Genomic DNA, 24,610 nt, shown 5'->3' with positions numbered 1-24,610 from the left:
CTCTGATTTTTTCTTCACAAATGCTGCCAGACCTGCTGAGCTTTTCCAGCAACTTCTGTTTTTGAACCAAAGGCTTGGCAGGCATAATCAGTATTGAAATAAATATAACAAAGAACTACGTACGATGGATATCTGAAACAAAAACATAAATTGCCCAAAAGGCTCAGCAAGTGGAATGAACTGCCAGAGGAAGTGATAGATGCAGGTACGGCTACAACATTTGGACAAGTGCATGAATAGGAAAGGTTTAGAGTGATATGGGCCAAATGCAGGCAAGTGGGGCTAGCTTGGTTTGGGAAGCTTGGTCAGCATAGATGAGTTGGACCAAAGGGTCTGTTTCTGTGCTTAAGTCTGGCAGCATCTGTGAAGAGAAAACAGAGTTAATGTTTCAAGTATGGTGACCCTTTTTCAGTATTAATATTACTGCTGTTATATGGTGAAGTATTTTGTCTGCACTGGTCACTTTAATTTCGGTTGTTTTCTTCTCTGACACTGACAAGGTGGGGGTGAGTCAGCGACTCTCTCAGAAACCGCCCTAAAGACTCAATTGGAAAGCTAATTTTGGAGAATGATGAAGGTTGGATAAGAGAGAACAGGCCTGAAGAAACACATAAATTTCGACGCTCATTTCTATGAACTGCTTATTAGTCCCTTAATGTCACAACTAAAGTAGTGCAAGATTTTCCTTGCAATCGTCTCTTTTTAGAAAAAAAAACTTGTATGACTGGAGACGATGGCATGTTATTACTTTATTTGAGTGAATAAGTGACCTCAAAAGTTAAACATCAAACCGCCAGATGAAGTGTGTCTAAACAACCTGAGTCTGAGCTGGGGGTAGATTTCTGGAATGCAGGGTGTGGGCCAATGCAACTTCCTTTTAACCAAAAATGGCATTTTTTACGCGGGGATTAACTCACCCTCGTAAATCGAAAAAAAATGAGCCTGGTTTCGTGCATGATTGCCATGCTGTGGTATGTGGTTGGTGTGAGGGCGGATTGAATGTTGCGCGACTTCCTCTGACCAGCCCAGAATCCTCATGCACCGAGATGCGGTTGTAGGTGTTGTCTTGACGTTGCGTTAGCTCTCGCTCTATAAATAAGGGAAAGCGCCAGGAGCTCAGACACAAAGCAGAGTGTCTGCAGAGCGCTTTCTTTTCGTAATGCAAATATCACAGCAACGCAGGATTTAGTGTGCAGAATAGACCCTACACCAGCAAAAAAAAGATGGGCTGCAGTTTGAAAGGATTATTTACCCTGGCCACGGCTCTTATTTTGTTCGAAAATGGTATGTGTTTATAAATAAAATGATTCAGTATGAAGTTTAGATATGTAGCGCTGATGTTCTTGCACAGTGTATCCTTGTTGCGCTGTAACCTACAGGATTCGGCTGCATGCTTTCAGATTTATGCATGATTCTGTGGTTATTTTACTTCTCCCACCGTCTCTGTGACGGGTTTTGATTGCACAGCATTGCAGGGGTTTGCATTGACCATAAGTACCAGCTCCGGCCACACGCTTTGAGTGGAGGCAGGCACTGGTACAAATCACTGACACTGTTGGTACTGTATTGTGGTGCCTGTTTCTGGGATCTCACTGCATGACCTGAAACCGCAGTGACGGAAATGGGGAATGTTAAATATTTCGGTAAATTGCTCTCTGATTAGTTTCGTTTTATATATTTGTTAGAAGTAAGACTCCGAACGAGGTGCTGGTGTCCCCCAGTTTATTTTCAAGCAATCATTTCCTTAACAGGATAATGTTTTTTTGCAAAAACAGAATCCATCCCGTGAATTCATCGTTGAATCGTCGTCCTCCGCCGCTGTTGCTAGGGGTTTCAGCTCTTTCCAAATCTGCTAAATCCAAAAATCAGATCAGCAGGGCGTGATGAAACAAGATAAATTGGAAAAGTGCAAATTCAGAGAGACAATCAATTATTTGAATTTGGTTGTAATTTATGTAATAATTGCAGCCTGCATAGTGCAAACACAGGGCAGGTTTGCCAGGGGAGGCAGAGAAATCCTCTGTTTGAATTCTGTAGGTGTTTCTGTTGGTTAACATGTCACCTTTTGGTGGTCTAGGTTGTGGCTTCCGCTTGCCAGGGTCCAGCAAAGCCAGCAGTCCGTGTCTGAGGAGAGAGAAGCGCTGCTCATGTAATAATCTGAGAGACAAAGAGTGCATCTACTTCTGCCACAAGGACATTATCTGGGTGAATACACCAGGGTGAGTAAAGCAGAAATCTGGAATCCCAAATAGAAAACCAGCAAATGCTGGACAACAGTGAAGAGGCGGGGATAGTGCTAATGTTTCAGGTTCATGACCCTTCATCAGAACTGGGACAAGCTAAAGATAACAGGTAAACAGAAATCCCAACTGAGGCTAAGGCAGCCCTGGTTAAAGAAAAGGGGCAGTGATCAGACATCAAAACTAAAGCAAATTCACTGTCTCACTTCTAGGAGTGTCAGCTTGGAGCGCAGCTTTTCTTTCTGGTAGTGATTTCTGATTTGCACTGACTATCCATCCAATGTTGATTGGCAGCATTTACAGTTACCATTGCTGCTTTGGAGATGGGGCAGCTTGTGACCTCAAATATGACCTCTGTGACCCCATCACAGACCCCACTTTGGAAACCCCTTGCTTGAGTACCTTCCTGGAAATGGCCAGATCATTAACTTGCAGTTCTGCCAAGAAGTCACCAACTTGAAATAATCACTGGGGTTCTCACTCTGCGGACTCTGCCTGACCTGTCGAGTGTTTCCAGCATTTTCAGTGAGCCTCAGAACAAGTCTTCAATAATTGGAATTATCTCCTGCATTTCCATTTCACCTCACAAGATGTAAATCAAAAACTAATCCATTGTGGGTGCCGTGAGATGAGATATGGTGCTATCTTGAGGTGCCATTTAATCTTCATACTTTGTCATGCTTTATTTATGCGTTTGGGTGTGCAAAAACTTTATTCTGGACCCACCCAACATTGAATTAGGGCTTGTTGCAAAAAGCATGACAAGTGCTGTTGTTGGTTAAAAGAGAGCATATAAAGAGCACTTGAAATTCAAGTCAGTTCATGTGTAAACCGGATTTAACATATTACCAAAAATTGGAGATTGCCATATCCTCACCCATTCCAATTTCTGTAGCCATCACCAACTTTCCAGGATCTTTGTGACCCTGCAGTTCCAGATTCTTTGTCACATCATAGACGTCTGTGCTCTTTGATTCCATTCCTAAATCTCCTTCCTCATTAACCTCTCTGCTCCTTTGTACTACTATTTAAATCTTACCTCTTTGACTGAGCTTTTGGTCATCTATCCTAATATTTCTTTCTCTGGATCAGTAGCAGTTGTCTAATTTATGCTGCTATATAGTGCCTTGGCATGTCTCAGTATGTTAAGGATGTTTAGTACCTTGAAAGTGCTATATATGTGTTCTTGTAGTACTAACATTGCCCAGTTAATAATGGACTCAGCTCTACATTTCTGTGATCTCCAGCGTTTTGAATTTTGAGCATTTGCATATTTCTTTATCTCTTTAAATGTGCAGCCAAGTTGGTGCTAATAAGTAATTACATTCTATTTTTAAAATACCCAAAGTAAACATAATTAGGGTAGACAGCCCGTAAGGGGCACTGTAACAAAAATCAGATCACAAAAGAAAGTTATGAATTTAAATTAAAATATAACTTTGTAGGGTGATAATGCACACCAGCCCTAGCAATTATATTCCAGAATCACAAATCAGCATCATTAATTTGAAGGGGACAAAATGCTGACTGTAGCAAGTTGGTTATTATATATAAAGTTGGCATGTGTTGTCAAATATTGTTAAACAATGACACTCTTCAAACCAATTATCGCAAAATCTGTAAATACCAATAAACTTGCCTACAGATTTTGAATTTTCTTTAATGATGGGTCTTTGTGTGTGTTATGATGCCATAAATATTTTCTTTGGTAATCACAGGTATCTGTTTTCTCAACAGGAAAACCACACCTTATGGCTTAGGAAGTCCAGCAACACGCCGCAAAAGATCAACTCCAAGGTGCGAATGTGCAAATTCCAAGGACAGAATGTGTTCTGAGTTTTGCCACTTGGACAGCTTGTAAGTTATCAAGATTATTTAGTGCATTGTAGGTGATTTTAACTATTTTGTATACAGCTTCAAACCTGTCACCAAATAGTCAGCAAGCTCAGTGTAGTAACACAATATATTACAAAGTGGCCCAAGTTAGATATGCCTTTCCATTATGACAAACTGAACAATCTACAGTGGACACCAGAAGCTTCATGCAAGTGACAATGCTGGCAAAGGAAATTGGAAAGCAAGCCTAATCTCACTGAAAAGGCCATTTCTACTCACTGTTTCTCAGTTTTAAAAGACTGCAAACATAGTCTTTGAACAACGCCTTCAGTTACGTTATGTGCCTATTGTGTCAGAGAATGACAAGACATAGAAATGACAGCCATGTCCTAGTGGGTCACACTGTCGTCTCTGAATCATGTACATCGCACTCCAGTGATGTGATGCCAAAATCTAAGTTCAACCTCCAATGCAGTTTTGGAGGGGGTGGGGGTTGCGGCACTATCAGAGGTATCACCTTTTGAAATGGATATTTGAAAGAGGTTCTGTTTGCTTTCTCAGATGGACGTCCTGCAGCATTATTTCAGAAAGGAGCTGGGGTGTTTCCCCAATGTTCTGGCCAATATCTGTTCCTCAACCAATATCAGTAAAACAGATTATCTGGTCATTTATCTTTACTGTTGTCTGCAAATTGGCTGCTAATTTTCCTACATTACACCAATTACCCTGCTGCAGGAGTTCTCAAAAGCACTTTGCTGAGCAGTATTTTGAAGTCATGGAAGGCTTTAATGCAAATATAAGTCCTTTGAAAATATCTTTAAAAAGTATTCAAAACAATTAAGATGTTATGGAAGCTGGAAGTCAGAAGTATAAAAACAGAATCGTGGCCATGCAGAGCAAGTTGATAAGTATCTGAGAAAGGAAATAGGTTCATCTTTCAGATCTAGCCTATAAAAGGTGTTGATGCAAGGATCATACCTGAAATGATCAGGTGCCGAACAACATTTTTTGTTTTACTTTTAATGTTTGTGGTCATATATTTGTTACATGGTAAACCTGTTACACAAGTATGCACTTTTTGAGATGGAAATGAAGACAAAGGAACAATTATTTTCAAAACTGTAGAGAAATGCATGGTTTAATGGTAATTGACGTGCAGGTCAAGGTGAAATTCAATAGCGATGTTGAAAATTGTAAAGGATTTTGAAAGAGATACTCGGGACAATCAGTTTCTAAAGGCATGGGAGTTGGTAACCAGAGAATATGGATTTAAAATAATTGGCAAAAAGCCAGGGAGGGGAGATGGAGAGAATTTTGTTTTATGCAGCTAGTTGTTATGATCTGAAGTGCAGATTCAATAATAAATTTAAAAGGGAATTGAATCTTTACTTAAAATGGGGGAAAATATTGCCAATCTATGGTGAAAGAGCAAGGTAGTGGAATAATTGGGACTTTTTCAGGGAGTTGGCACAGAAGGCTGAATGGCCTCCTGTGCTTTACAATTCTATGCCAAAAGCCTTATAAACTTAACAGGGTCAGTCTGCAGTCCCTTTGATGCTAATATCTAAAAGAAGTGTGAAACAACTTGACTCGCATTAGGAACTGGCTTGTCAGCTAATACATTCTACTAAAATGTTGCATTTAGAAAATGAATTTTTTTTTGTTTTCATTTTTCAGGAGAGACAACAGCGTCCAACAGCAAACTGGAAATACAAGTACACAACACCAAACCCCACCCCAACACCAAACCATAAGCTCCAGTACAACGCAACAGCAGAGAACTGGAAATTCTTATCTGTTACAGATTTTAAGGTAAATTTTATTCACAAAAAGATACGTGAAAGTTCAATTCCTTCTTGTTAATTGACCTCGAAATGGGGGTGGTGTTCGCAATATTGCACATCCCTGATTCCCCCAGAAAAGGTACTGGTGGACTTACTTCATAAATCTTGACTTCTTTGTAATCCCTTAATATAATGCAACGCTCGGCCACTTCAGCCGACAGTTAAGTGTCCACCACATATGTGTAGGGTAAGAAACAAAAGTGAAGAATATCAAGAACATGTTTATAGATTAGAATAAAAGTAATTTTTTAAAAATTCTTTTACAGACAAATTGCATCATTAAACATCCAGACTGTTCAAAGAAAACACTTCTTGAAAACTCGGAGTGAACTATATCGAGAAAGAAGGAGATGAGCTGTCCAAAGCATGTTCACTCTTTTCCTCAGAGAAGGTGCCATCTTTAGCTTCTTCCATTGATGGCACATGAGATGCCAGGAGAGGATGAGAAGATGGATAGAGGGATCAGGTGCACACCACGAGTATTAGCCAGCTGCTGTCAAACACTGATGGCTTTGTTGTTGGACTATACAAGAAGCAGGAATGGGGAGAGAGACATGGAGATCAAGGAAGGAAGCTGAGCCTGAATGCCCTTAAGGATTTTGTCAGAAGCCTTGCATTTTTTTAAGTGCTTTGAATTGAACAGAGCAATCATAACAATCTGTTGTATTCACAAGGCAGTAAAAAGGGGGAGAAAAAAAAAGCTAGTTGTATAATACATCTACCTCCACAATGTGATAATTAGTCATCTTTGGGCAGCTTCAGTGAACTGGACACAAAATGATAGCTGTCATCAGGACATAGGATCTCCAACAAGTACCAGACCCAAAAAACATACACGTGTTGAAGCTGAATGTGTGATATAAAATAGCCCTGCAATTACCTCAACTCCTGTTATAAGGGACCTCTATGCAGATCCATAACCAGTGAATGAATCACTGCGTTCTTTCTTACTCTTGCTTAATATAAAGCAGAGGAAGTATTTTTTGCCTGTTGTTTTTCAGTCTGCATTTTCATAAGTAAATAGGTTCAATAGATGTTTTTATGTGTATTGACCAACTAAGTGATGGCGCATCATGCAGAGACAGACACATGGATGTGCAAGAACACTGGTCATAGTGACAGTGTTAAAAATGATTGTGATGCCCACTACAGACAACCTGCCAATGCTCACCAGCCATGTTCATTCATAGCCACTTGGCTATAATATCAGAAGGCAACTGGAACCCATGGACATGTATACCAACAAGAGGCAGAGTATGCAGGAGATAAAGGGAGAAAAGTAGTTGAGGGATAACCACATGGAATTGTTAAAATTGGAATGCCAAGCTCTACGTTTTGGTACTTTAGCATACGGCAAATCAAATACCAGTCATTTATTTAATTAATTTGCTTTTAACCATTGATCAATAATGAGTATTAGTGATAACTAACAAATGCTTATTTTGTTAATCTGATATTCCTCTATCCATTATTTTAATGCCCATTAACCTTCCATAAAGTACAGAAATGAAATGCCATTTGAAAGTAGTGTATTTGTTTGCAGTTATCACGTGGTCGCTTCTAGGTGGCCATTCATCCTATTACATCTGAAAATCCCCTCAACTTTGACCTTTTTGCTGTCAGCATTCTGACTTTCATGTATTTATGATGAGGTTAGAATTAAATCCATCACATCCATATCCATGTATAGCTTTTCATTCCATGTACAAGGAACAAGAGTAGGCCACTGGATCTGCCATTCAATAAGATCACAGCTGATCTGATTTTAACCAGAACTCTATATTCCTGCATATCCTTGATAATCTTTAATCATGAATCTAACGACCTCTGCCTTAAATATGTTTAATCCATACCCTTTTGAGGAAAGGAATTCCGATGACTCTGAACTATTTGAGAGAAAAGAACATCAACAGACTTTAATGTTCAACCATTTTCAGTCTGTTTCTGCATAACCCTTTTCCATATTAAGTATAGGGGGAGGAAGCATAGGCAATATTGAACACTGCAGTCTAACCATTTCATTAGGATCACAGCTGCCTGTTGTGTTTAATTGTTTGATTTATAACACAAAGGGTTCTTGTTTCAAAGCTTACTTAGGTAGCAAGGGCTGAGGGACTTAACAGGAACCATGTCACATTTAGGGTCTTGTGTTATTTTACGTCATGCACACCATGCAGAGTGGGTAATTGGCCTGTATATCCATGTGAGGGGTCAATTTAAAACACTATTGTACAATGCTGTTTAAGACAACTGTTAATTTATTATTAACGATCTGTTATATACAGTGATAAGCTGACCCACATTTCAGAGATTAAATAATTCTAATCAATATTTAATTAATTTATGATTAACTGTAAATTATTGTAATTCAGTATACTTTGGAACTATTGTGATTATTTTATGATATAAAGCATCTAATGGAAATAAATATATTTGTTATCATTAATACGTATATATGAATGTAATTCTTTTAAAAATGGTACTTCCTGGAACTGCAGATAATTGATACTGGATCTCAGTCCACTTCGTGTGCAGTGGTTCCTTCTGGAAGGTGTGTAGATGGAAGACAAGAATAGGAGCTGGTTCAGTCTGGTGCCTTTCCCTCTTGAATAGTCTGCTGTCCCTCATGTTTGGATATGAGAAGTAGTCAACTTGCATTGGTTAGTGCAAGGTGCTGGGTGTGTGTATAGTAATGTCCAACAGAACTAGCATCTTCTGGAGGTGGGGAGAAAATGGACAGCCATGGGAAGGGCAAAGAAATAACAAAGGAAAATGTTGCATTTATAGAGCACGATTCAGAAGCTCAGAGGTTGCGCAGTAGCTCAGTGGTTAGCACTGCTGCCTCACAGCACCAGGGACCCGGGTTTGATTCCAGCTTTGGGTGACTATCTGTGTGGAGTTGCACATTCTCCCAGTTGTGAGGAAGGGTCACTGGACCAGAAGCATTAACTCTGATTTTTTCTTCATAATTGCTGCCAGACCTGCTGAACTTTTCCAGCAACTTCTGTTTGTGTTCCTGATTAACAGCATCCGTAATTCTTTCAGTTTTTATTATGTCACAGTGCAGCCTCTTCAGTATTACATGGGAATGTAAAGCCAGCCTGTTTAGGCATGTTATGACACACTGCTAGGGCAGCTGAGACTTTTCCTTAAGTTGCCTGGATAAGATGTAGATACAGTATCATTGTGCCACATTTAAGTTTAGATTTTGTGCTAAAACGTCTTGAATGGGACTTGAGTCCATAACCTCAGAGGCAGGAATGCTACCTCCTAATTCAGACTGACACTTGGCAATGTTAATATATCAAGAAGAAAAGGATTGGATTATTATGTTGGAGCTTTCACAATTATCTGACACCGAAAGCTCTTACAATGCTGATTGAGGGATAAATATTGGCCAGGACACTGGTTAATTTCTCTGCTTTTCTATAAAATAGTACTCTTTAAATTCCATTGTTATTTTAAAATATTTTTAATTGACCTACTCAACATGTTATGTCACATTCTGCAACAGGTGGGACTTGAATCTGGACCTTCTAGCCCAAAGGCGGGGATATTAGCATTGCCACTCAAGAGACCTTTTTAGAGAGTCATAGAGTCATAGCAATATACATCACAGAAACACACCCTTCGATCCAACTCGTCCATGCTGCCTAGATATCCCAACTAAATCTAGTCCCATTTGCCAGCATTTGGCCCATATCCCTCTAAACCCTTCCTATTCATATAACCATCCAAATTACTTTTAAATGTTGTAATTGTACCAGTCTTCACCACTTACTCTGGCAGCTCATTCCATACACATGCCATCCTCTGTGTGAAAGAGTTGCCCCATAGGTTCCTTTAAACCTTTCCGTTTCACTTTAAACCTATGCCCTTTAGTTTTGGACTATCTCACCCTGGGAAAACTCCTTGTCTATTTACCCTATCTATGCCCCTCATGATTTTATAAACCTCTATAAAGTCACCCCTCAGCCTCCAACATTCCAGGGAAAATAGCCCCAGCCTATTCAGCCTCTCCCTATAGCTCAAACCCTCCAATCCTGGCAATATCCTTGTAAAGCTTTTCTGAACCCTTTCAAGTTTCACAATATCCTTCTTATAGCAGGAAGACTAGATTTGCACATAGCATTCCAAAATTGGCCTAACCAATGTCCTATACAGCCACAATATGACCTCCCAACTCCTATGCTCAATGAACTGACAAATACAGGCAAACATACCAGTCGCCTTCTTCACTATCCTATCTTCCGGAGTTCACTAACAAGTGTATGACAGTAATGACTGCAATCACAGTGTAATACATATACTTTTATATCAACATGCTCAGACTGTCTCAGTAATACACGCTTTCTTTTTCATTTCACCAGAATTATGCTTCTTGTTCTACTGTTGTTTGCAGGCATATACAGAAAAGCATTTTAGCTACAACTAAAATGTCCAGTTCAAGAGATTTTCATGAGGTTGATGTTCCTTTCAATAGTTGTGATTGGGAGGACAAAAACTATACGAGGATTTCTGATCCTCCACTGCTCCAAGCAACCTAGAAAGCTGCGATCTAAAATTCTCTTGAATGACCATCATAGAATATCATTGAATCCCTACAGGGTGGAAACAGGCCATTCAGCCCAACATGTCCACACCTACTCTCTGAAGAGCATCCCACCAGACTCAGCCCACCACCCTTTTCCTGTAACCCGGTATTTCCCATGGCTAATCCACCTAACCTACACATCCCTGGACACTATGGGCAATTTAGCATGGCCTGTCTGCCTAAACTGCACATCTTTGGACTGTGGGAGGAAACCAGAGCACCCGGAGGAAACCCACTCAGACATGAGGAGAATGTGTAAACTCCACATAGAAAGTCGACCGAGGCCGGAATTGAACCCAGGTCCCTAGGGCTGTGAGGCAGCAGTGATAACCTCTGAGCCTCCATGATGCCCCAATGTTTTGCATATTCGTGATAAAAAAATTCCAAAGGGAATAAAAACTCTTTGATTGACAGTCAAGAATCATCCAATCAGATTGGCTGTGGAGTGCCATGTAGAAATCCATGTCCGGTAGCCAATCCACGAGTGGAACTATTGGAGGCAGAAGGTCATGTGATGACATGCAACCAACCATCCAACCAGAGGTTCCAATTCTCATGGTGCTGTGGATTCCTCAATGCCAATATGTTCACACCAAGGGAGTGCCTTCTGTATATAATAACAGATAATTGATTCTCTTTTGGACAATAGAATATTTTCTCTCAGCAAATTAAGTACAATTTTCTGGTTTAACGGAACCAGTTCTTGAAATTGACCATTTATATAATTAATCAACTTTCAACATTTGCTAAGGCAAAACCTATAGGAACATACCATAGTGGAATTTATAACTTGTTTTGAGTGGATTTGTGTATCTATGCAGAAAATTTAAGCTTCAAAAACAGAACCTAGCATGGGTAAGGTCATATTTTCATTTCTTTAAGAAACTCAGGGAAGTAGAAGCCTCTAATACAAAATACAAATAAAAAATGGGGAAGGAACCCAACTTTGAGCTTAGACCTAATAATTCACCTGTCAGTATTGCTAATGGCTGCTAATATTTTCACATTCAAAACTGCTATCTAGCTTCCATTGATAGAAATTTACCTCTGAGTCAAAGTGTTGAGAATGTAATCCAGAAAAGGATGAAAAAACGCACAAGTCTGGCAGTATTTGTGGAGAGAAAGCAGACTTGACGTTTTGGATTCAGTGAATCTTCTTCAGAACTGATTGTAGCTAGGAAAAGGTTGGTATATATGCTGAAGATGGAATGGGGAGGTGGGGAGGAGTAAATGACAGAATGGAGATGGAGCTCAGAGAGAGAGAACAACAGTTGAACAGGCAATGCAATGGATAATGGTCAGCCTGGGAGAATCAAGAGCTGCTAGTGGGGACTATTAATCGCTGAGAATGGGATGGTTGTGGTAGCAGCGCATGTGATGACAAGGCCTGTTGTGTAGGTAAGAACATGGGAGAAGGTGCTCAGGCTCTAAAATTATTGAGCTCAATATTGATTCCTGAAGGCTGTGGAGTCCCCAAGTGGAAAATGAGGTACCGTTCTTCCAGCTTGCACTGAACTATGTTGGAGCACTGCAGCAAACCTGAAACAGAGATATTGGCCAGCCAACATTGTGGTGTGTTGAAGTGGCAAACAACTGGAAGCTCAGGGTAATTTTTGCAGACAGAACATAGGCGTTTTGCAAAGTGGGTGACCAGTCTGTGTTTCGTCTTCCCATTGTAAAGGAGACCACATTGTGAGCAGCAAATATAGGAGACAACATTGAGTGAAGTGCAGGTAAATCACTGCTTCATCTGGAAAGTGTATCTCGGGCCTTGGATAGTGAGGATGAAGGAAGTAAATGGGCAGGAGTCTGTGTCAGGACAGGTGCCCAGTCTGTGTGCTCAGTTGCATTTGTAAATTTTCGTTTGGTTGGTTTTTCTGGGCGATGTTTATCCCTCATCCAACATTTATCTCCTGGCCAACATTATCAAAAATGGATCAACTGGTCATTTTTCTCATTACTGTTATTTGGATCTTTCTGTGCAAAAATTGACTACTGTGTCTGCCTTCATAACATTGACAGCCTAAAATTAATTAAGTACCTTTGAAAGGTGGTAGGACATTGGATCAGAAGGAAGTGAAAATACTTTAAATAAAATCAATGTCTTATTTTGGGGGAACAGATTGCACTTAAATAGGGACAAGGAAATGAAATAATAATGTTTAGGAGTTTAATCAAGTTCCTTGCAATAGTAAAATAAAAGACATGAAGAGTATAATTGCAACTCTGAAATCATCCGATACAGATGGTTGTTGAACTGTTCCAATAAGATTTTACTGATAGAGTAACTAATAATTGATATTTAATTGCACCATATTTAGCTACTACAATCAGTTTGGGAGATGACCCGAACAAAGGCATCAAGCAAAAAAGAATTGTAAATAAGTTATTTTTCCACTGCTTAGTAGTTACCTATGGACACTAATTTAAAACAATGTGGAAAAGAATAAAAGGGGAGCCAACAAAACACACTTTCACAGAGAGGATGGTTGTAGCAGGAAATTCATTTCATACATTTAGGGGAGTTATCTGGAAAAGTAATATTAAGAGGGAAGGTGAGCAAATAGAAAAGCAGGATCACATCAGTCCAGAAACAAAAAAAGAACATTGGCACAGATTTAATAAGACGATAACTCCAATACAACCTACTTTTTTATAAAAGTTCTCCTCTCAAACCAAATTCTCTTTTGAGATTTTCTAGTGTAAAAGTAAACGGAAATGTAACTAAGAGATAGTAGGAACTGCAGATGCTGGAGAATCTGAGATAACAAGGTGTAGAGCTGGATGAACACAGCAGGCCAAGCAGCATCATAGGAGCAGGGAACCCTGCAGCTCAATGGTATCAATGTGGATTTCACAAGATTCAAAATCTCCCCTCCCCCTACCGCATCCCAAAACCAGCCCAGCTCGTCCCCGCCTCCCTAACCTGTTCTTCCTCCCACCTATTCCCTCCTCCCACCCCAAGCCGCACCCCCATCTCCTACCTACTAACCTCATCCCGCCCCCTTGACCTGTCCGTCCTCCCTGGACTGACCTATCTCCTCCCTACCTCCCCACCTCCACTCACCTTTACTGGCTCCATCCCCGCCTCTTCGACCTGTCTGTTTCCTCTCCACCTATCTTCTCCTTTATCCATCTTCTATCCGCCTCCCCCTCTCTCCCTATTTATTTCGGAACCCCCTTCCCCTCCCCCATTTCTGATGAAGGGTCTAGGCCCGAAACGTCAGCCTTCCTGCTCCTATGATGCTGCTTGGCCTGCTGTGTTCATCCAGCTCTACACCTTGTTATATTGGAAATTTAATTAATTCAGGTTACAAGGTTTAAACCTTTGTTGTTGTCTGAGCTTTACTCCAAAGATCACAATTTTCCACCTGTCATGGGCTTTATGGGTGAACTGCAACATTTTTCTTGTGGCAAGTCAGGTACCCTAGGTGGAGATGAAGTTGTCAGAGTATGTCTAGCAATAGTGCCAGCCCCTTAATAAAACGGACAGTTTGGATACATCGGCTAAGTCCCAATTCTTCGGCCACTCAAATCAGTCGAAATGTCTGTCTCAATTGAAATTGATTTCGATTGAATTGATCTCTGGCTGAGGGAGCCCCACGTGGACATGTGCTTTTTGTGATTTAGAAATTTGATGATGTGGCAGACACACTTAGGTTCTTGTCAAGAAAGTCATAATAAAACAGAAGAAAATAATTTCATATTATCACATGGTGTACTTTGTAAGAAAAGTAAATAATTAGCTTGTGTTTGGTTAATAAGGAGCTTTTGATTCTAAAATAATTCCTAAAATATGCAAAACTTAACCCATTGCGCAACCTATCTCATTGGTCCCCTTAGATGGGAAAGATTTGCAATTACACGCACCTTTCACAATTTCGGGATTTCACAAAGTGCTTTGCAGGCAATGAAGTTAACTTTAGAAGGATAGTCACTGCTGTAGTGTAGGAAACACAGCATCAGTTTTCACAATCAAAATCTCACAATCAGCAATGAGATAATGAGACGTTCTTATTTGTTTTTGGGGTGGGGCACATGTGTGTGTATGTGTGTTTGTGTTTGTGGAGATAAATATTGTCTAAAATGCAAGACTCTGCTGCTTCATTTAATTAAAGGCAGAGGATTCTGACAGGGCATGATGCCTTAGTTCAGTGTCATGTCCAAAGAAATGGCTTTTTTGACAGAACTCTCCCAATACTGCATTGAAGCCTGTGGAAGTGGACTCAAATGCTTCTTACTCTAAGGCAAGAATATTACAAAGCCAAGGCTGGTAACTTGACTGATGGTCAATAATGTCATTAGAATAGAGTCTAAACTCGCAGACTCTGCATCTATTCTAGATTAAGTTATTGTGCCTTCTTGTAAACAAAATACTGGAGAGTCACGAGGAACAATATCACATTTTCTTCATTCCAGACAATATTTGAAAAGTCTATATATGGTGACTTGTTGCAACATGCTTGTAGTCGTTCAGACTGATATCACTGGCATTTATGTTAACCACTTTTATTTATTCAACACTACTTTTCTCCATTTGTATTTGATTTATTGCTCGTATTTTTTCAGTTTGTTTTAGTTACATTGCTACTAAGGAATTTCTTCTTGCTCCTTCTAACAGACTTTTAAACTCAAAGGTTCAAATTGTTATCATCAAGGCATGACTTAATTCATTATTATGAGATTCTATTTGTTTTACTTTTATAGAAGTTGATAATGAACAGGATAAATTTATACAAAACTTCCATTAGCCTCTGTACCGTTCAGTATTAATTCTTCATCTGGTTGATTGAGAATATAACACAGTAGCTTGCCAGGTTCACACAAGTCACAGATTCCCCTGTAGAGGGGGCCATTCAGAAATAATTCTCATTTAATAAGTTCCAGTGCAAGATACACTGCAATAATTCACCATCTCCCAAACTTGCAACATCAATTACCTAAGAGGACGAGAACACCAGATGCATGGTAACACTACTGTGTGAAAGTTATCATCTAAGCTACACAGCATCCTAATTTGGAACTATATCATTATTCCTACGCTGACAAAAAATCAAAATTCTGGAATTCCCATCCTAAAAGCAACAGTTCAAGAAGGCACATCTCACCAGCTTCTTCAGGGCAATTAGGAATAGGTAATAAATGCTCGCCTAGCCAATAAAATCCACAACCCACAAAAAAAGTTTAAAAAATACTGCAAGAGATCTATGCACAAATATAAATGCAATGAATGGCTAGCTGTTAGTTACATAGTTCAATCTGTTGGTAAGTTTTGGCCACTATTCCTTCACTGGCCAATAACAGGTCATTATATTTAATATTATGGAACATTGATTGTTGTATTTGTCTATGTAACTATAATGATTGCACATCAAAAGCAAACTACTGGTTAGAAAGCATTCCAGAATGTCAAGAGGACTCAATCCTTTGCTATATAAAAGCAAAATGTTTTTTAGAGGTTTTCCACCAAGGAATGCAGATTACAGGACAGCTGACTGTTGCCAAAAAGGAAAGGACATGCCTTTTTGTAGCAACTTACAAGGCACACTTTGAAGTGCTTTGGAGACTAATGGTCACTTGTTGGAGTTCCATTAAGCCTGTTACATGTGCAAATGTCAATTAATTGCTTACATTAAGGAAGTAGAAACAATGAGTGAGATGGATAACTTTTTGCTGATGTTTGTAGTTCAGGTAGAGCTATTGGTTGAGAGACCAGGAGAGTTCATTACTATTTAAATGGTATGATAAAATAAAGAGCATCCACCTGAACAGCCAGATGGGCCTTGATTTAATTTTGTAAAGATGGTGTTTTTTGATTTCTGTGCTTTTTTAAAGTTGCGGACTGATACTTATGGCAAGTATAGTGTAAATAGCTGTTTGAGTAAGCAGTAATTGAAGTAGTTGCAGATGAATTGAAGCCAAGGGCATGTACAAATGCAGCTAGGTGGCAGCAAGAAGCCCATAGACTAGTGACCAGTTATCAATGACAAAGGCCTTTTGACTGCCAACAACTGTGTGATTGGTTCTCAGGGAAATGAACAGCCAGGAGCTGGAAACAAGATACGGAGAAGTGTTTTGATCTCGACCAGTAAAGAAACTGTCTCTCTACTCTCTGCTGTCAAAAATAATTTTAAACCTGAGGGAAACCAGCTCATATTTCCTCCAGCAGTTGTTGTAAGTTATAACTTTTAACTGACAAGTCAGTGACCCATTATAAGCGAACCAACCACAATGCGCCTCTTGCAAGCCAGTGGAAGTATCTGGAGAATTTCGACAAACAGTAATGTTCTGACCAGCATTAGAATCATAAGGATCATCTCAGCAACCCATGAATAGGAACCACTCTGCTGCCTTTCAGCTTATCTTTGCCCATAACCTATTTATCCCTGTCTGTTCGTATTTGAGTGTGATAGGTTTCTATAAGGGGAGTAGAGTTTTAATTAGAAGTGTAATGTGCAATTTGTCTGTAGCTGGAGTCTAATGACAAATAATAAATAGTAACTCCTATTAAGTACAGAAATCTGGTCCATACTCTCCATCAGCCTGGATCTGAAAATCAGATAAATTGGAGAGTGTTGTTTGTATTTCTTCTCAAATTTTCAATTTTTTAGTGACTCTGGGAATAGCAAGACTTGATTTCCAGTGTGCTACCCGAGTGAGACATAACAATATTTCAAACAAAATACAAGTCTGACAGCAATGCAGCTTTCAATCAGTACTTCACTGATGTGTTATCCTAGATTACATGTTTGAGTCCTGAAATGAGCCAAGGTGAGACTCTCAGTTTGCTCTGTTAAGTGACTAAATAGTGAAAAATAAAATCTCTGTCGTCTTTCCAAACTCTACCTCATAATTTGCTGAAATCACCTCTAGTTTTGTTGATATGGTGAGCAACTAATGACATTGAATTTGACAATGCTCACGCGATCACCGTCTCCTCCAGCCTCACCTCAACGCTCCATTCACGATTGTTGGAATGCAATGACTAAAAGCATCACATAGTCCCCCATCCACCTCTACACACTGCCTGCATAGAGTTAACACAAACTATACCAGCCAGCAATGTTGAAGCTCACTGCCCGCTTCAAGTCTGTCCTACCATTCACTGTGATTATGGCTGTAACTTAACTAATCATATCCCACTTTGCCCCATGTTGCTTAATGTGTCACGCAAACAAAACTTTATCAGTCTCAATTTTTGATATTTACAATTCATTCAGCATCAATCTTCTGAAATGTCTCATTCTAATTTTTGACTCTAGACCAAGCTCCCTAGTCACTGGAATAGTTTCTCGCAATCTCACCTATCTGTTTCCCTTAAAATATGTTGAAAACTTTGATAAAATCATTGCATAACCCTCTAAACTTCACAGAATATGACTTAAATCTTAATCTCTCCTGGTAAGTTAACCTCTGGGGTCCAGGTATATTCCTGGTAAACCTACTCTGCATTCACTGCACAATATTTCTTAAGATGTGGCGCTTAGAATAGCTCACAGCTGTGGTCTAATCAAGGCTTGTATCATTGAAGCATGAGTTTTACTCAGTTGTAGTCTCCCGCATGGAAAGGTTAGCATTCCATTAACCCTTTTGATTATTTTCTGTAACTGTTCATAATATTTTGAATAATCTGTGTACCTGGACCTCCAAGTCTTTTTGGATTATTTGTTTCTTTTAACCATTTATAAATAATTAATTACTAGTTAGTTTTTAAAGTGACATGGGGTCTTCTAAAATGACCTGATTAGACAGATGGAGGCTTGGTTTTATATGTCCGTTGAACAGCACATGATAGTCCACTTTCACAATACTCCTACTCATTGGAAGAAACAGGCATCATGAGTTTATCTAACCAAAAAGAATATTAATGTTATTGTGATGTGCCTTTTTTTCCAATGTTGTTATGAAGCATTCTGATTAGGCCTCACTGTAGGTTTGTGTAAAATAGATAAGAGCTTATTGGTGAACACTGAGCAAATGATAAAAAGCCAAATGTCCTTTTTCTTTTAATTAACATTGATAAAGCTCAATATTTTGAAAATTTGTTTTGACTGGAAATGAAGCATGGAAGACATTGAATTTATGGTGTCATTGTGGAATAAGCATTGGTTTCTCCCACTGGTCTGAATGAATGTGAACAGACCTTTAGAAATAAAGCCTCTGTAAACACTAACACTGAAGGTATGTTATTTAGTCTCGAAACATTTGTGCAACAATAAAGGAGCCAGAAATGTAATCTGAAAGCCTTTAGCGAGCTTTTATTAGGTGGGAGGTGGGCAAGTATGTGTGATGAACTAGGCAGTTTGGGAGAATGGGAGCAAGAGAAAGAGAGAGTTGAGAAGTTGATTGGTGTTGGAGAAACATTGAGTGCAATTAGAGGCATGGCACTGGGAGAGGCCACAACATTGGAGTGGTATAATGATCTGGAGAAAATTAATATAAGAGTATTAAAAGTTGATTCCTTGGCACATTGAAAGCCACCAAAAGCTAGGACAGGATTGGTAGTAATCAATTCTATTGAATCTCAATTTCCAACATATTTAATTTGGTTCGTGTATCATCTAAATCTTCCCTAATTGTTAATCCCACTTATAATATTTAGTTTTGATATTTTGACAGTTTCACAAATAGGTTTATAATTATAGCCTGATATCTAAATGAAGAAAAGCTGAGACTTGGTGAAATGTCCATTCCTCTTTATGAGTGTTTGGCTATTTGGCTTTGAAGACTGATAACTAGTTCTACACTGGCAATTGCTACTAAAGGCTCATTGGAGAAACAAAATAAAAATCCTTTGGAGAGTTTGATTGTCAATCAAGTTTAGACTATTCAAACTGCACCCCTAACCTGGAAGTAGAATCAAGGAACACAAGTTAATATGAGTAGTGCATTTTTAGGATGGCTATCAGTAAACGGTTCTTCGTAGATAATGATCAAAATGTGCAACAGATGTCTAAATAGAGAAGTGGAGAAAAGAACATTTCTGGAATCATACAACAGTCTGATCGTACAATCCCTTTGGATGAATCATAATGGGCCAAATGTCTTTTTCATTCATAATATTCATGTGATTTACCTTTAAAGGCAATCTTTTACCAACCAACTCTTAACCTAAACCAACAGAAGACAGAGCACCCAAGGAAGTCATGCAGAATGGGAAGGCAGGAATGCAAAAGAGGCCAGAATTGGAGAAGATAAAGAAAAAGGAAGAAAGTTGAACACATTGTCAACTTTAGATTTGAGGCACATGTCCCACTGATAGTCTCTGACTAGTATTGTCTGCGAAGTATGTTCTTTGTCTCTGCTGAAGCTGAAGGTTCATACCAATATATTTTTTTCTCCCCTAAAATCCTACAATTCACTGGTCTGAATAATGACTTCAGTAACTTTAGACATCTGGTATGTCTTGACCTTCTACTTAAATTTGGACCCAATGTCCAGTTTCTTCGTACTTTCCATCAATCTCATAGTTACACATTTCTCAAGTCTCTGTTTTCCTTAATTATTTGCACATCTTTTATTTCTTACACGAATTGAGTCCAGCTCTGGACTAACATTATGTATCCATCATTCTCTTCGTGATTCCACTTTGGGGTTTTCTTTGTTTTATATATAACACACAGACATTTGGCTTTATTTCTAATTAAATTCGGATGCCTGACCACGTTTTTCACTGGAAATGAAGAATAAGAAGAGACCTCATAAAACTCTTTAACTTGTTTTATAGGTAAAAACGCTTTGAATTCTGCAACATACATACATTAGCTTGCAACAAAACAGAATAAGTTAAAGGCTATGGGGAGGTGGAATTGAAAAGAACAATTACTGGTATTCGGTGAAGGAATTATATGTTGAGCTGGTTGTTCTTCCAGTGATATCATATGGAACAAATTTCCACATTATAAAAGATATTTGTTCACAGTTAATTTTCTATCAGGGCTGATCACCTTTGTAGAACAGGATGCACCACTTCCATTGAGAGAGACCCCTCCTTGATATTTCACAATGTTACTCCATATTACCATTTTATAGCAAACACTACATGTTTATAATTATGGTTTGTCACATTGATGTTTTATTCCTGGCTGTTAGCCCATATTAGGAACAATCAATTTAAAAATAAGTTTCAACGGTCCACTATCGAAGTTCCCCAGTTATCCTTTGAAATGGATAAGGAGGTTTCAATCCACCTGATTACATAATGGGTTTTGAATTTAAGTCTTTGTTCTGTCAATACCTGTTGTTGGGGAGTCCCATTGTCCTCTACATTTGTAATTCTCACCGCGAGCTGTATCTTCCCCTTGATGAATGTTAGGTAATTACCCTTGGATGGCCTTTCAGTCTTTGGTAGACAATTTCAGCCATATCATTTGGACATAGTGTTTTAAGTTGCTATTGAGCTCGACTACTTTTGTGTCAGAGAGTCTTTGGCCATTTTGAATTTGAATAACAAGAGGACATAATTTTCTGATGAAAGGCATGAGGTTTACAGGAGATTTGAGAAAACCGTTTTTCACCCAGAAGGTAGTGAGAAATGAAATGCATTGCGTGGGAGGTTAGTTAAGGTGAGAAACCTCTCAGTCTTTAAAAAGTACTTGGATGAGCATTTGAAATGTCATAGCATTCAAGGCTGTAGGCTAAGTGCTGGAAAATGAAACTAGTGTAGATTTGGAATAGTATTTTGCTGGTGCAGACCTGATGGGCTGAAGGGCTTCTTCCATACTTTATGATTTTATTTTCTAAGTGACAAATCTCATTTTTAATCTTTCCTCTTAAACAAAAGGCAGAGGATTTATAAGTTCATTGTTGGGATTTGACGATTAATAACCATCATCATGGCGTTACAGAGCCTGTTGTACATTTCAAATATTCTTTGTTCCCATTCTAATTTTCAACCTTAGTTGTAGTTGAGTTTAACTACTGTGGTTAAGTATTGGCACATCATTTTATTCAGGAATGTTGGTTATGACCTGAATAATTAGTATGAGTCAGTTTCTCCTTTTCTAAAAAAAACAAAGAACGCCAGAGGACAGGTCAACATGTCCCATCCCCACCCAGAACTCAGCGCACAGTTACAAAGTTCTGCTCAGCATGGAGGATGTCATAGGCACTTTTTCATATTGAGGGAAAGGTGAGTTAGATTGGATGGACTTGAAGGACTAAGGAAAGAAAGCAAGATTAAAAATTAATATGTGGGAGACAGTCGTTTCTAGAAAAGAACTATTCTTTTCTGGTTTCTACTTTGCATGGTGACTTTTAAAAATGTTTGCATACATTTTATGCTAGCTGAATTCAGGAGTGAATTTATTGATCTGTACTGCAATGAATGTGTCATTGTACATTTTGTGACTGATATTTAGCACCAATTTGGTTTTATAGACCACCTTTATTTAACAAAGAATAAAAAATTGAGGCATTTTGGAGACAAGAAAAATTTAAGTGTGGAAAATAATAAACATTCAAGCCCCAGCATTTAATATGCATAAATCTTATTTACTGAAATAAAGATGCATTAAGTGTTTTTGGATCAGATTTTGTTAGTTTGCACTGTTCTCTGAGTATTCCCTCCAAAACAATCACTATCCATGCAAACAGATTGTCCAATATTCTATGTGTTCTTGATTTGTTTAACAGTCTCTTACCTGTTTGGGCAGCACGGTGGCTCAGTGGTTAGCACTGCTGCCCACAGCACCAGGGATCCAGGTTTGATTCCAGCCTCAGGCGACTCCCTGCGTGGAATTTGCATGTTCTCCTTGTGTCTGTGTCGGTTTCTGCCGGGTGCTCTGGTTTCCTCCCATAGTCCAAAGATATGCAGTTAGATGGATTGACCATGCTAAATTGCCCTGTAGTGCCCAGGAATGTATAGGCTAGTTGGTTAAGCTATTGTGAATGCCGGGTTATAGAGGGCTGTGTCTGGATGGATGCTCTTCAGAGAGTCAGTGCAGACACATTGGGGTGAATGGCCTCTTCCTGCAGTGCAGTGATTCAATCATGGTTGACTTAATCACATCTTAATGCTCTCTGAAGAAGCGTAGCAAGCCTCTGACGGTTGAGAGATTACCGAGGGATGGATAATAACTGCAACGTTTGAAAGTGTCGCTCACATTTTGAAAGCACTTCGTTCATGACTCAATTGGGAGAGTGTGCTGATATCGATTCCCGCTGTTCCTGGAATTTGCACAAATTTGAATAATTAGTCAAACTATCAAAATGTCCAGTTTACCTAACAGTCTGGCTCAGCTTAAAAGATATATATACCATGTTTTGAGATAACAGGGTGTAGAGCTGGATGAACACAACAGGCCAAGCAGCATCAGAGGAGCAGGAAAGTTGATGTTTCGGGTCTGGACCCTTCTTCAGGAAGTTCCTACTATCTCTATACCACGTTTTTGTCATTATCAAGAAACTAGCTATTTATTGTAACCAAACTGGTTTTCTTAACTAATAGATAGACCTCAATGACTCTTTAAGAAAAGGGGAAATGAATTACTAATTCATGACTCTGCTACCTTTTTCTCATTGTTCTCCTATACATGGGCAAACATGAGTAATAGACAAAATACAAATAATAGATGGAGAAAATAAATATTGATGAGGAAACACCATTCTGTATCAGTGGTCCAGATCACAAAACTGGATGTGTTGGTCTCACAATCTTTTAGATTCTTCAATGGTACCGTAGTGTTAGCTGCACAGCGATAAGTAGTCTTTAGCTCATTAGTTGATTGCTTGTACCAGAGGTCTGTTCTTTTCCTTTGGATTGAAGAATTATTTCTTTAAGCATGTCTGAATCTAGTATCTCTTCTCTTTCAACAAGGATTAGAGAGAGACTAACTGAACAGAGAAAGAGTACAGAGGTAGAGAGAGATGTTGATGCTGCCAGCCCTTTCTGGAGATTTCTCCTTGCTTCTCTTTGCATTGCCCTCACAGGTTCTGTATTAAGCTGAAGCCAGCCCAATCAGACGGTAGTTACTATCGTAAGGCCGCTTGAACCCACAGTAGTTGATGCCAGTTTGTGTGGACTTGATGTTCCTAAAAACCGGGGCCCTTGTTAATGTGAGTGTCCCTGCCTCTGAGCCAGAAGGCCCAGGTTCATGTCCCACCTGCTCCAGAGCTGTGTAATAACATCTCTGAAAATGTTGATGAAATATATCTATTCCTAAAAAGTAACATTGTCTCACATGCTTCACTTGTTTTTCTAAGTTGTAGCTCTTTGTCCATTCTGCCCTTTTGATGAGGCGTTTTCATTTTCCTTATTTTCAGTCAACAGGCTAAAAAATAAGAAGATGTGACTTTGTGCAAATTGTTCTTTTGTCGAGTTTGAATTTTGTAGAAGGCTGGCAAGGGTGGTTTTATGCATTCCCGCCTCATTGGTGTATCAACGAGGACTGGAACACTGGAACACCCGGTCATTATCACAGAATCACAGTGTCTTTATAACACTGAAGGCATCCAGGTAGTCCATCATGTCTGCACTGGCTTTCTGAATGAGCAATGCATCTAGTGCCATTCCGCTGCCTCCTCCGTGTAAATGTGGGAGACTTGAAGGCATAATGGTATTGTCATTAGACTTGTAATCCAGAGAACAACACAATGCTCTGGGGATTTTGGTTTGAATTCCACCAAAATATATGGAGGGAAATGAATTTTTTAAAAATCTGCAATTACAAGTCTAATGATGACCACAAAACCATTGTCAATTGTTACAAAAAAAAAGACTTTTGGTTCAAACATGTTCTTTTGGGAAGGAAAGTTGCCACCCTTACCTGGTCTGGTCTACATGTGACTCTAGACTCACCATAATGTGGTTGCCACTTAAATGGCCTAGCAAACCATTTAAACTGCCAAAAAGCCTCAAAAAATAAAGAATGAAACCAGACAGACCATATGGCATCAGTCTATGCATCAGAAACAACAGTTGCAAACACAGCCCTGCCAGGTCTTCATTACCAACATTGTGGGGCGAGGGTGAAAATTGGAAGAACTGCCACATACACTGGTCAAGCAACAGCTTGATGTAGGCATACTCATGGAATCATTCCCTGCTGATAATGTCTGAGGCACCACCAATAACATATCTGGGTAAGCCCTATCCC

The 24,610-nt window shown here is 39.2% G+C and overlaps 1 protein-coding gene across 1 annotated transcript; it reads left to right on the top strand.

Moving 5' to 3' along the window:
- Positions 1-1,137: 1,137 nt before the first annotated feature.
- On the top strand, positions 1,138-8,342 carry LOC109918666 (endothelin-2-like). The gene is made up of 5 exons (XM_020518596.2): positions 1,138-1,284; positions 2,078-2,219; positions 3,978-4,097; positions 5,754-5,888; positions 6,187-8,342. The coding sequence occupies exons 1-5, from the start codon at positions 1,224-1,226 to the stop codon at positions 6,272-6,274; spliced, it is 546 nt and encodes a 181-aa protein (XP_020374185.1). The 5' UTR covers positions 1,138-1,223; the 3' UTR covers positions 6,275-8,342.
- The last annotated feature ends 16,268 nt before the right edge of the window (positions 8,343-24,610 follow it).

This window comes from Rhincodon typus, chromosome 27, assembly GCF_021869965.1.
Source record: "Rhincodon typus isolate 14 chromosome 27, sRhiTyp1.1, whole genome shotgun sequence".
In the NCBI taxonomy this organism is placed as follows: Eukaryota; Metazoa; Chordata; class Chondrichthyes; order Orectolobiformes; family Rhincodontidae; genus Rhincodon; species Rhincodon typus.
Note: the sequence above shows the minus strand (reverse complement) of the source record. Positions and strands in the feature narration are given on the sequence as shown.